The sequence below is a fragment of the Strix uralensis genome, chromosome 18 (genome assembly GCF_047716275.1).
Source record: "Strix uralensis isolate ZFMK-TIS-50842 chromosome 18, bStrUra1, whole genome shotgun sequence".
Taxonomy (NCBI): Eukaryota; Metazoa; Chordata; class Aves; order Strigiformes; family Strigidae; genus Strix; species Strix uralensis.
In genome coordinates this window covers 13,222,699-13,233,988 of record NC_133989.1, presented here as the reverse complement: position 1 = coordinate 13,233,988, position 11,290 = coordinate 13,222,699, and the positions used below count along the sequence as shown (strand labels likewise).

The 11,290-nt window shown below is 44.5% G+C and overlaps 1 protein-coding gene across 5 annotated transcripts; it reads right to left on the bottom strand.

The window, feature by feature from the left end:
* Positions 1-5,096: 5,096 nt before the first annotated feature.
* On the bottom strand, positions 5,097-10,888 carry ADIG (adipogenin). Of its 5 annotated transcripts, none has more exons than XR_012631406.1 (5): positions 9,635-10,032; positions 7,565-7,854; positions 7,362-7,454; positions 6,035-6,365; positions 5,097-5,332 (listed from the first exon to the last, which is right to left on the bottom strand). XR_012631406.1 is itself a non-coding variant. In XM_074888134.1 (5 exons), the coding sequence occupies exons 2-5, from the start codon at positions 9,638-9,640 to the stop codon at positions 6,114-6,116; spliced, it is 636 nt and encodes a 211-aa protein (XP_074744235.1). In that variant the 5' UTR covers positions 9,641-9,650; positions 10,790-10,888; the 3' UTR covers positions 5,097-6,113. The 5 variants fall into 5 exon arrangements, 4 of the variants coding, with proteins under 4 accessions (XP_074744235.1, XP_074744236.1, XP_074744233.1 ...); XM_074888134.1 differs by adding an exon at positions 10,790-10,888 and having other exon boundaries at positions 5,097-6,365; positions 7,565-7,849; positions 9,635-9,650; XM_074888135.1 differs by having other exon boundaries at positions 5,097-6,365; positions 7,565-7,629; positions 9,635-10,031.
* Between the last annotated feature and the right edge of the window lie 402 nt (positions 10,889-11,290).

The window sequence follows — 11,290 nt, the reverse complement described above, 5'->3', positions numbered from 1 at the left end:
ACCAGTGAAGGTCCACCAAGAACTGAATGAAGATTAAGGAAAAATACATCTGTTATGCCACCTCCTCCAGGAAACAGGCACTTAACTGACCTCAACTACTTCATAAATGAGACCCTCCAGAGAGAAGAGTGCAGAGGCAAGGGAGTGAAGAGCGCTCTGCACTGGTGCCATTCCACTGTTCCTTAGTTACAATGATGTCTCTCCCATGCTTCATTAGGTGGCCCAGGCAGGGATAACTGAGAAGTATAAAACAATAACTGTTGGTCGCTGCTTCATCCATGCACAGCCTGCCCGCTAAGCTACCGCTGAACCATCAGTGTATAATGGTCGAGCAGGCTCCTGCTGCTGCCCTCACCACCTCCTTGGCAGTCCCCTCCCAATATACACACAACAGCAGCATGCGTCAGTACCAACCTCCACTGCTAACAAAGTCCATCATTCTAGAAGGAACCTTCTGGAAAAGGGCAAAACAGGACAAAGGGATAAGTACGCTAGTGCCACAAAATCAACAAACAAGAATTCACGCACTAGAAGTGTGCTTGGCTCCGAGCTGTTTACTGAAACCCTCAGGTCTCAGCTATATGTTGCATTCAGGGTCATTTCCTACGCTCAGGCTCCACCATATGATGGAAGCATGTATGTTCATGTGGACATCTCACAGACCATAAGCCACACTATTCAATTCGAGTAGCCAGGAACATTGCAAGTTATCATAGGTGACAAAATTTCGTATGATATAAAAACTAAACAACTCTCAGACAGCTAGTGAATTAATAATAGGCTTGCCAGACATTAAGCAAGAAGATTCAGTCCTGAAACTTCTGCCTCTAAAAATTTAAAAGGACATGAAAGAAAAAACAGAATATTGTTTATGTTAAAGAGTCCCCCAGTGGGTGTTGCCCTATTATTTTTCTGTATGACAACAGTGAAGTTCCCTTCATACATAGCTTGCACAGAGGATTTAGTGAGAAAGATCCTCATTTTTCCAAGAGACCCGAATTTTGCAGCCAGCACTAGCAGCCCTGGGGCTGATGGAATAAGCTATGCAGATGGAAACAATTATTTAGGAAGGGAAGGACTCCTACATGTATGGAGCAACATCTCACTAAAACTGAAGCCTCCCACCGACACATTCCAGACTCTTGGAGTAATCTACTTTGGGGAATATGCTTTAAGCTACATCAGCTTTTGTATTTCTTTCTCCAGACTTCTTTGCAATCACAAAACATACTCCCCTGCAAACTGAACTAACAGTCTTACCAAATGGCAACAAATAACAGAAAGTATTATAGACATCTGAATCTAAAACCTATTTAGAGACTTTTCAGACAACAAATCCTAATTTCAGACAAGCTTTTCACTATGCAACACACCTGGAAGGACTTACCCACACGATTAACAACGTTGCAGTGAATGACTTCTACCTAAAATCCATGGCATAAAATAATGAATAAATCATACAGGCCATATTTGATATGCAGAATATCAAATCGAAGTGCCTTATATAACTCAAAATCATGTTTCTTAGAAAGGAACAGAATTACAGAAAGGAATAGCACTAATTGATCAGAAATACCTAATTAAGGGTAGTGCTTTCAAGCCAGCTGCATAAAGAATATTTCATATAATATGTTGCAGGAGAAAAATAACTCCATCAGGTTTCAATTAAGACTCACTGCCATATGGATTTTACATCTGCAGCAGGAAGGCTCAAACACCATGTCACAACTAAGACATTTTTATGTCTCCAACTGAAAGCACTTAAACTGCTTGGAATAGACGCATATGGGCCATAACATCCCCAATTAAGCAAACATTTTGCTGAACTGAGAGCCTAAAAGATATATGAAGCGAGAACATCGTGCTTTCCTGGTCATGCATTGTAGCCTCTAATTTTTAAAGGATAAAAAATGCTAGGAGTGTATAGCATGTACTCTTGTAACCTTTAGTGCCCTCCTCACCCAGCCAAAGCAGAAGACCCCAGCGCAAGTCTCACAGTGGTTTTTAACGAGGCACTAAGGGGGTTTGCTCCCGGCAGACAGAGAAGGGCACTGCTCCCCGAGCAGTTTACACACTCTATCACAACCACATGTGGAGGGCTCCTCAGATCACCACCTCACCCAACCTCCTCCTTAAAGCAGGGGTCAAAACAGAAGTCAGACCAGGGTGCTGAGGGCTTTGGCCAGCCGGATCTTGTAAAGGGCTGAGGTGCCACAACCTCTATGGGCCCCTGTTTCAACACTCCCCTGTACTCACAGGGAGTAATACTTTCCACTAAGGCAAGCTGAACCCCCACCCATTGCAATTTATAAAGTTTTGACAAGTGGCATGATTCTCCATCCAACTAATCAAAGATGCTATGAACTGGAAAACAACCTTTACAGGTTATTCCTTTCAGCATCAAAAACACCATCTCAAAAACCATGTCTTGATTAAACCAAGAGCTGTGCTGCTGCCCTTGCAACCTCTTGGGGCATAAGGGACCATAAGCCAAATCTTCAGAATTATTTTTCTACATGCAGCTGGACCCAAGAACCCCGATTCCTCTTTACTAAAAACAGATGTCGGCCAAGTTAAATCATCCCATGACTCCTCCAGGAGAAGGATGTAAACAGCCACAGCTCACCCAGCTGTCACCAAGAGAGGCCCCACTGACAACAACTTAGGGATCCCAACATGCTGCAAGATCTTATCCCGAAATGCTTTGACATAATGTCTTCAGACATGTTTATTGCTTAAATCCATCAAAACACGTTAGGTCACTTGAGTTTACACTAGATTAGAGTTTGGGTCTTTTACCAACTTCCTCCAGAGTTTTGAGCTCAGAGAAGAAAGAAACCAATACCTACATTTCTCAATGTACAATGCTTCTCAATGTTTAACAAACCTCACCCCATAACATGCTTGCAAAGTAAATGCTTTACAAATAAGAGTGAAAAAAAGATTGTGATGTGCAAAAGGTTATAAAAAAAATCTACAGTACAATTTGGTATATAGAAATGCAGGCTTCTGCCTCCCAGGAGGCTTAACCTCAGTCAAAAGAAACTACCAAAAAGAAGCTACCACTAAAGCTGTGCTCCAAAGTGTTCAATCCAGGTTTTGGTATCAAACTTTTGCAGCTAAGAAAACTACATACTTGCTACAATATAGAAGCATCATGGGATGGAGGTGCATATGAGAAATGATGCTTTGCCCCAGGGGAACAAGAGACCTTAACAGGTGAATGAAATCCAAAACTACAGAAGAACCTTGATTTAAAACGTAACACACACAAAAAAAAAGAAAACTATTTGCAGTCACTGCAAACAATCACACTGGAAGGAGTTCTACTACAATATCCAAGTCTGCAAGCTATAATGCTCCTGCTGATGACCAGAAAACAGCTTTTGCACACAACAGCAAAGGGAAAATTAAAGCACAAATTCACTGACGCTGTACAAGTGCTTGCAGACCACAAGGCAGTTGAGAGGTCACGGTACCTTCACACTGTGAACTCCAAATGCTCAGCAAAGATAGGCACAGGAGCAGGCGTTACAGCTAGATTCAGCAAGGTGGACCACAACATGAAGTCTACAGGGTTCAAATTGCGTCCCCAGATCTGCAGGTCTGGGCCCATTCTCCAGGACAGGTTCACACATCACCAACCTCTTGCAAGAAGCACGGACCCACAGCAGAGCCCAAATGGCCTTTCCATACTACTTCTAGCGAAATCCACACACAAAAGTTTTATTCTTAACAGACAAATATTTAGTCATGTATTATTTCTCATAGCTCAGAGACAGGAAAACCAGGTATAAGCCACTATGGCCACCAGTATAGCTGCGGCGCTGGGGAACTCTGCAGGAAGAATCCTCAAAGCGGGTTTCTCAAGCAGGTTTTGCACGCTGGCACCAGCCTCCCCGCTATTACAGTGACACTGCAAGCGACAGCCAGCCCGGCCAAGCTAAAGCTATTCCGAGCATATTTACACAGACTAAAAAACCACCCAAGACCAGGCTTTAAACATCGCCATGCAATACAAGAAGCTGCAATATTCTACTAGACCTTTAGATACTTTACCTACTCACCTCAGTTCATCTACTTCTTCGCAGTGATGATCCCAGTAAAACGTTTTTAACTTGAATTACAGCATTTTAGCAACTGCCTCAAGACACTAAGGTTTCTTATTGAACTGAGATTAACAGAGACTCCAACACAATCAAGTAGCCTAAATAAGTGAAATCCCACAGAGACAGGAGGCATCCCCAGCGATTCAGCGGCAAGATTAAGTTCTTCTTGCCAACATGTTTTTAAGTGCGCCCAGACTAGGTGGAAAAGGAGAAGAGAATAACCTTGAGACTACCAGCAAATGTTCTTCTCCTCGGCTCAGGGAAGACAGCTTTGAGGTGTCAGTAGAGGGGCTGCAGCTGAAACAATAACCCCACTCCCCAACGGGCAGGAGAAGCCAAATTCTGCAGAAAAAGGAGCAATTTCGCACCGAATCCCGTTACAGCACCTCAAGCGACAGAAACCCCACACCCCTGGGGCACAGCCAGCATCAGCCTACCTGCTCGGGTCCGCGCTGCACACCCCAGCGGCCGAGCCGCAGGCGCGGAGCGGCGCGGAGCGGAGCGGGCAGACGGGGCTCTCCCGACGGGGCGCTCCCGACAGCCGCCCGCCGCCGCCGTCGCTCCCCGCCCCGCAGCCCCACTCGCTGGCCAGTAGCCACCGCCGGGCCAGTGGCGGAGCGCAGCGGCCAGCCCAAGCGTCCCCCTCCCTCCGCAGGCGGGAGGCGAGGGCCAGCCCGGGGCGGGGGGGAGCCCCGAGCTCGGCCCGGCCCCTGCGCGGGCTCTGGGAGAGGCGGAGCCGGGGCGGGGCTGCCCGCGCTCGCCCCCGCGGCTGTAACCGGTCCCTCAGCATCTGCCTTTGGCCGCCGCCCCGGGCCGCGCTCCGCTGGCAGGCGGGGGGAGACCCCGAGACTACCCCCGGGAGGAGCGCCCCGGCCCCGGGTCACCCTCGGGGAGAGGTGGGGGGGACGGAGATTTCCTCGGCAAACAGCTGAAGAACGGCAAATAGTAATTTTTTTTTTTTCTAAATAAAGGAGCTGTAAAAATAAAGACGTGGACAAACAAGTTTTATTTAAGAGTACTGCTCTGGACAAATATTTGGACATGTGGAGTTCAGGGGATGGGGAGGGAAAGACTAGTAAACATAAACCAGGCAAACTTCGTAATTAGTGCGGGCGAGTGTCGCTGTCACACAGACTGCCCACGCAGGACTCCGGGGAGACACCAGGACATTTTTCACAAGCAGCGATGTGCTCTTGGGGATGTGACCTCCTAATTCAGGTCCTCTTTAAAAAAAGAGAGTTTGTTGACTGTGTGCATGAACAACAGGAGCAAACAGCTGTTCTGTTTACAGCCTAAAGACTGGATAAACCCTTAGGCCACAAAATTATGGCTCATCCCAGTCTCACCAAGTGGTTAAATCGAGCCGTCAGTGAGTGCCTCTTTGGGCTGTAACCTAACCTTACATCAGCCTGTCAGCAGTGCTGAAAAGCATATCCTGAACACAAATTAAGGAAATGCACGCTCAGTATCTGCTGAGGGCTTAATTATTTCTTGTTAATTGGAGGTCGGCTTGTTTCATTTGTTAGACCTAAGTGTTGAAAAATTGTTTCCTACACTGAGAACTGACAAGTTGGAGATCAGAAAAGTGCTAATTGCAGTATGGATAAAATAATCACTGGGCTGTACTGCATCTAAGCTCCAGTAACAACCACTACTGAGAGCTATTGCCTTGATCTTGTTTGAAATCAGAGAGTAGTAGTGGTGAACAGAGAGCAGCACTGGTGCCAGTGTAGTGCTTCATCCTTATAAAAAAGGAACTCATTCCTCTGTAAAGTGGGAGGGGAGCAGAGTAGACACCCAAGCGCTGGACAAGAGGCTGGCTGCTGTCATCCATTTAACAACTAGCCAGTCGATACTCTTCACTCTGAAAGTGGCTGGTGTGACCCGAGTGCATGTTGCCTTAGCCTCCTTTTCAGAGAACTAACCTCTCTGCCATGCTGCAGTAGCTCTCGCTGATGCTGAGCAGGATCGTTGCTAATGGTCCTGGGACTACCTGCTTTATTTCTACCCCGAGGCGGTTCTCCGAGCTTCATCGCTCTGCTCCAGCTTCCTCCCCAGGACTGAAGCCAACAGCCCTCTGCTCTCCAGCCTCAGGGAACCCAGGATTTTCACAATTTTTCCACCCAGCAAAACAAACAGCTGAGCCATGTAGATAGTCAGAGAGGATGGCAGCAGTTGAATCCTTAGGACATTAGAGATCTGGAGCAACTGGCAGACAAAGCTCCAGGTGAGAGAAGAAATCATGGTGCACAACAGCTGGTGGAGAAAATAAGAAACAAAATTGTCATGGCAATGATGTTTTCAAGAGAGGTTCAATTTTCAGTAGAATATAAATGGTTTGAGACCACAAGTGCTTGTTCCCTTCCCTCATCCACCCAACACAACTAGCAAGTCTTTCAGTGTAAGTATTATGTCCTACAAGAGACAAGTTTAAACCCCAGTTCTTCAAACTGCTGTGTTCAAATCAATATTTGTATATGTGAAGAGCTCTAGGAGAACCAACTGGTACCTTAGACCAGACCAAGCTCATTCTTAGCATTGTTTCCCTAGCCTTTGAACACCAACAATGGAAAAAAAAAAATGTTACTACACTGACTTGGTGGTGTTAATGTCAAAAATACTTTGACATTACTGATGCCATGCTAATGCTCAGCTTCAGGGTGTGTTAGTCAAACAGTGATTTAAGATGATACCAGTCCTTAGCTATTCTAGCCTAACAAAGGTTACTGCTCCAGCAAAACTGGTGCAGTTCTAAAATCCCAGCAATGTAAATGTGTGGACAGGACTGTGAATAGTAACAGTGCAGGCACAAATCAGCTTTCCCTTCTGAGCCCCTTCTGCAAAGTCAAGGCACAGGGAAAGAGAAGACATGTAAGACACTAAGCTCTTCCACTGCTTCAAATATATCTTTTGGGATTTGTATAAAGCCTGAGCGGATTGGGACTGCTGCGTTTGCAAAGAGACTTCTGGCTTCAGCTCTTACTGAGTGAAATGTCTAATTTTTAGTCACATTGTACTGTAAGAAATCTGAAGCAGCTTTTAAAAATACATGAGCCATACACGCCAGGAGAGTTCCTACATACAGTTGAGCTGAACTTCTTAACTTAGAGGAATAGGTAGCAATTTTCACTGGTTCAAATGCAGGTATCAAGGACTTTTAAGATATGTATACCTACCTTTAAACATATACACACATATTTATACAGTACACTCATGTGATGGTTATTCTGTACAATTTTGTGTTACCTTTACCTTGTCAACAGCAGGAATCACTCCAAACAGGGAAGACAGAAAAAAACACCTCTTGTTAGTCATTAACCAAGCAGAAACCAATCTTGCAGCTTTCTATTACCCAAGAGGCCAGGGAATCAGGCAGAGGTGAAAAAAGAAAAAAATCAGAGCTTAGGCACAAAAGCAGTAGATATGCAAAGAGGTAGTCTGGTCATGCTACTCACCATCATAATGTTACAGAAATCGCTCTTCTCAGCATGGCTCATCTTCTGGCTCTGAGACGAGCTGTCTGAGATTACAGAAAAATTACTTTGCTTTTGGCTTTTTGGATTTGAACTTGTATAAGCAGGTTTGGGCCTTGGTTTTCCTACAGATCCACTAGTTTGCATCTCCTGTTGCATCTCCGTTCTGGATGTGTCATTCCGATTTTCTTCCTCTGTTGGTTCATCCTCAAATTTAGAGTCAGGTTCATCAGAAGATTGGCTTTTTTTTTCTTCTGCACTGGGCATCTGTGCTAGAAATAGGTTTTAAAAGAACATGCAGATAATCTATACGTGACTTCTCCCTAACTACAAGCCTTGCACGTTCCATCTGAGAGTCGGGCAAGGTTCTTCTGAATCATTTTCAGCTGAAATAAAGGATGTCTAAACCCAACTAGGCAACAAGAGGCCTGTACAAGTGTTTGTTTTTAACCAATTAGCTCTTAATCAGCAACAATATTAAAGGAGGAGCTGAAATACACCCCACTACAGTGCCTGCTATAAACTAGCCTAAAGTAAGGGGATATGACTGAATGAGTTTGGAAGTTATTGAAAAGAATCGTTTTATTTTTCTTTCTTAAGCACGATTGAGAAAGACTTTAATGCTCTAATCCTGTAAATACATTAGTACATAAAAATTCAGTAATGTGTCTAGTCTCATTGATTAAAATGGAATTTAGAGCATTTGTGGAAATTCTTAGAGGCCTGTTGCTAATAACAGTCACTATATGACCAGAAATTTTAAAGGTGAATGTAGTAAGCATAATCTGAAAATCTTCTTCAAAGCATCAAGGGATTCTAGAGTTACTCTGTTGAGGCAAAAAGCTGACACTCAAGTGTAAGTATGTGGCACAGGCACCTACCTTTTACCTATGTAAAATAGATTTTTTTTTTTTTATTCTTCTTTTCAGATCTCAGCAGTAAGCCATGCCTATGCTGCTCAGGGTGGCTTGTATAATTGTCACAACCTCTTACAACCTGCGCTTCTTAATTACTGCGCTTGGTTACCCACAAGAGTGCACTTGAGTGTGTGGAGAGAAGATACTTTACTACTGAAGCACGCAGAGGCTGTTATGAGCTTAGCTGTGTGCTAAGACTGCAAAATGGGAGCTGAAAGTAAAAAATTCAGCATGCGCATACATGCAGGGCAGGAAAGGAGGGAGAAAGTACAAGGCTTTGCTGTGGTGAGTACCTCCTGTTCCTCTGATCTCTGTGGGTCTCACTGTCGCTGTTCTTGTGGGATCTATTATATGACTGACAACCACATTATTAGGTAAGAACAGAGGCACCAAAGAGAAGTAAAAGCTTACTGAAGTAAAACTTTGTTCTTCTTTTCCTTCCTACAGCTGTTCTGCAAAGACAAAATCACAGCTTCTGAACTTACGATTGATTCCTCAGCTGGGATTGCTTATGCTCCAGCATTAGAGCAAACTAGCAAGGCTTTATCCTCAGGAGTAGATCAACAAGCCTATTATTAGCCTAAACCAAAGCCTGTTATCAGTTACTGACATATTAGAAATAGGAATCAGTGATGGATTGGAAAGAGGAGCAAAATACACAAATGAAAATGCATGTCTTGCTTCCTTAAAATTTTTCTGACAGCCTCAGCATTGACAAAAGAATTCCTGAACAGCTCCCCCAGTAACATCACCCCCCACTCAAAAAAGAAATGTGAAAGAACTATAATGCCAGAGTTTGAAAGTGTACAGAATTAGAGGGTTAGGTTTGCTTTGTGAATAAAAATTCACAAAAATTACTTGTCCTTTCCTTTCTTAAATTACCTCTGAGAAAAAGGGAGAGGGTAAGGAAGAACAGCAGGCAACAGCTTGTCGTCTTATAAGCATTTTTAACAGAAAAGCCTAATAATTGGAGTTTGGTTTTTCATATGCTACCAACAGTACTAAAAAACCCTTTAGTTTCCTTCTCTGACAAGTGACATTAGCCTAAAAATAGCTAGCAGAGTGCTTTAAAGATGAAGCTAATAGATAAAGCCTTTATGCGGGAGCATTTTATCTGATCAACTGCAGAACTTACCTTCATTAAGTAGAAGCTGTAGCCAGATAATCATTATGATCAACAGCATTACAAATGGCAAACAAAACCAGAAGAAAAGAAGAGGAAAGGTCAGCTCATTCACCAAAGGAACCAGAGGATACTTCATTGCTTGCTTCAGGTTACACTAAGTTTAGAACAGCTTGCCTGCTCCGCTTTACTAACTATCTTTTAATAACTCTCATTGCATCACTCTTAATCACAAGAAGACGGCTGATATACTCACCATGGTTAGCAAAAGGGACAAGCCCTGCGCTATGCAGGGAGGGGGTAATAAGGATTAAATACGGGATAAGAACAACTGAGAAAACATCTGATTTGATTGTCCTTCCTTCAGCTGCTATTTAAGGGATAAATACAAGTTCGGAAGCTTTCAAGGCTTACGTTAAAACAATAGTTAAAGGTATGTTTATGTCTTCAGATGCTGGGGAGATAACCTAGCACTTCAGCCACTTTGAAACTGAGTAGCCAAGGTTGCTTTTGAGAAATCTGTAAAACAGAATCAACCCTGCAGAGATGTATAGAGGATGACAAGCTAAAAATTACCTCTCCCAGTATGTCCCATATTAACACGGACTCTACTTTTAGCCTACTGTCTACGTTTCCATCTATTAGTCAACCCATTAGGAAAATAAACTTTTGTATTTTAATTGACTTTCTATCTCCCCTCCAAGAAAGGCAAGCTAGCATGTTCCACAGGATATGTGTCTAAATGTATTGCTTAAAATAAAGGAGTTCAGTAGTGATCAAAGTAGAAACAGGTATGTGACTTTGGTAGCTTGACATTCATCACAGTGTGTGTTTCTCCTTCAATAAAATAAAACCATTATCTATTGCGTACCTCACGGGGGGTTGTCTGGCTAAGTTAATTGTTTGCGTAGCTCTCAGTAAACCTTAGAAGACAGCAGCTATGTAAGTGCACATTGTGAATGATTGCATGTATTTAACGTTCTTGCTTGTGTGCATGTGTTTATGTAGTAACAGCCCCTTGAAATTAGCCTTTTAGTCCCAAGATCTAAATGAACTTTGTAAATTCTTATTAATTCAAGTTAATAACACCCCTGTGTGATAAAAGAACGCAATTATCCCTACTTTGTGCACTGCGTAAACAAGTGAGAAAAGCCATTAAGCAATGACCTGAGCTTCAAGGATGCTCAATGCTTGCAGTCCCCATCTCACACAGTGAATTTCACAAATGCAGAGACAGGAGTGACGGGAAGGTGCGGGATCCAGCTGTGACCTCTGCGGTCGTAATGGTGAAGTGTTTCTCTTAGTCCCTGAGTCAGTCACTTTCCGCCCAGCCGGGCTAGCGGCTAGGTTTGGCGGGTGGCCCGTCCTCCCCTCCGCAGCCATGGTGGGCCGGCTCCCACCCGCGTGCCCGTCCCCACGGGGCAGGGCGCGGATCCGCCGGACGCCCGTGGAAAAGGCGAGGGTGTCGCGGCCATGGCTGTCACCCCTTTTTCGGCGGGGAGATGCGCACCCCGAATGCTGACGGGGCCTCGGGAAGCACACGCCGTGTATGTGACCTCCCGGGGCGGCCCGGCACAGGCCAGGGCCGCGCGGTTCCACTTCCACGCGGGTCACGGACAAGGGGAGCTCCCAAGGTCCAAGTTTAACTCGGAGTGGCAGAGGGCGCGG

What these genes read in the sequence shown, in the direction of transcription:
- ADIG (XM_074888132.1), bottom strand. Translation starts at nt 9,761, where the DNA reads ATGAAGTATCCTCTGGTTCCTTTGGTGAATGAGCTGACCTTTCCTCTT. An exon ending in ACAGCTTCTACTTAATGAAG is followed by an intron (nt 7,855 to 9,634) that starts GTAAGTTCTGCA and finishes ACCTATTTCTAG; the next exon opens with CACAGATGCCCAGTGCAGAA. An exon ending in TGATTCCTGCTGTTGACAAG is followed by an intron (nt 6,366 to 7,361) that starts GTAAAGGTAACA and finishes TTTCTCCACCAG; the next exon opens with CTGTTGTGCACCATGATTTC.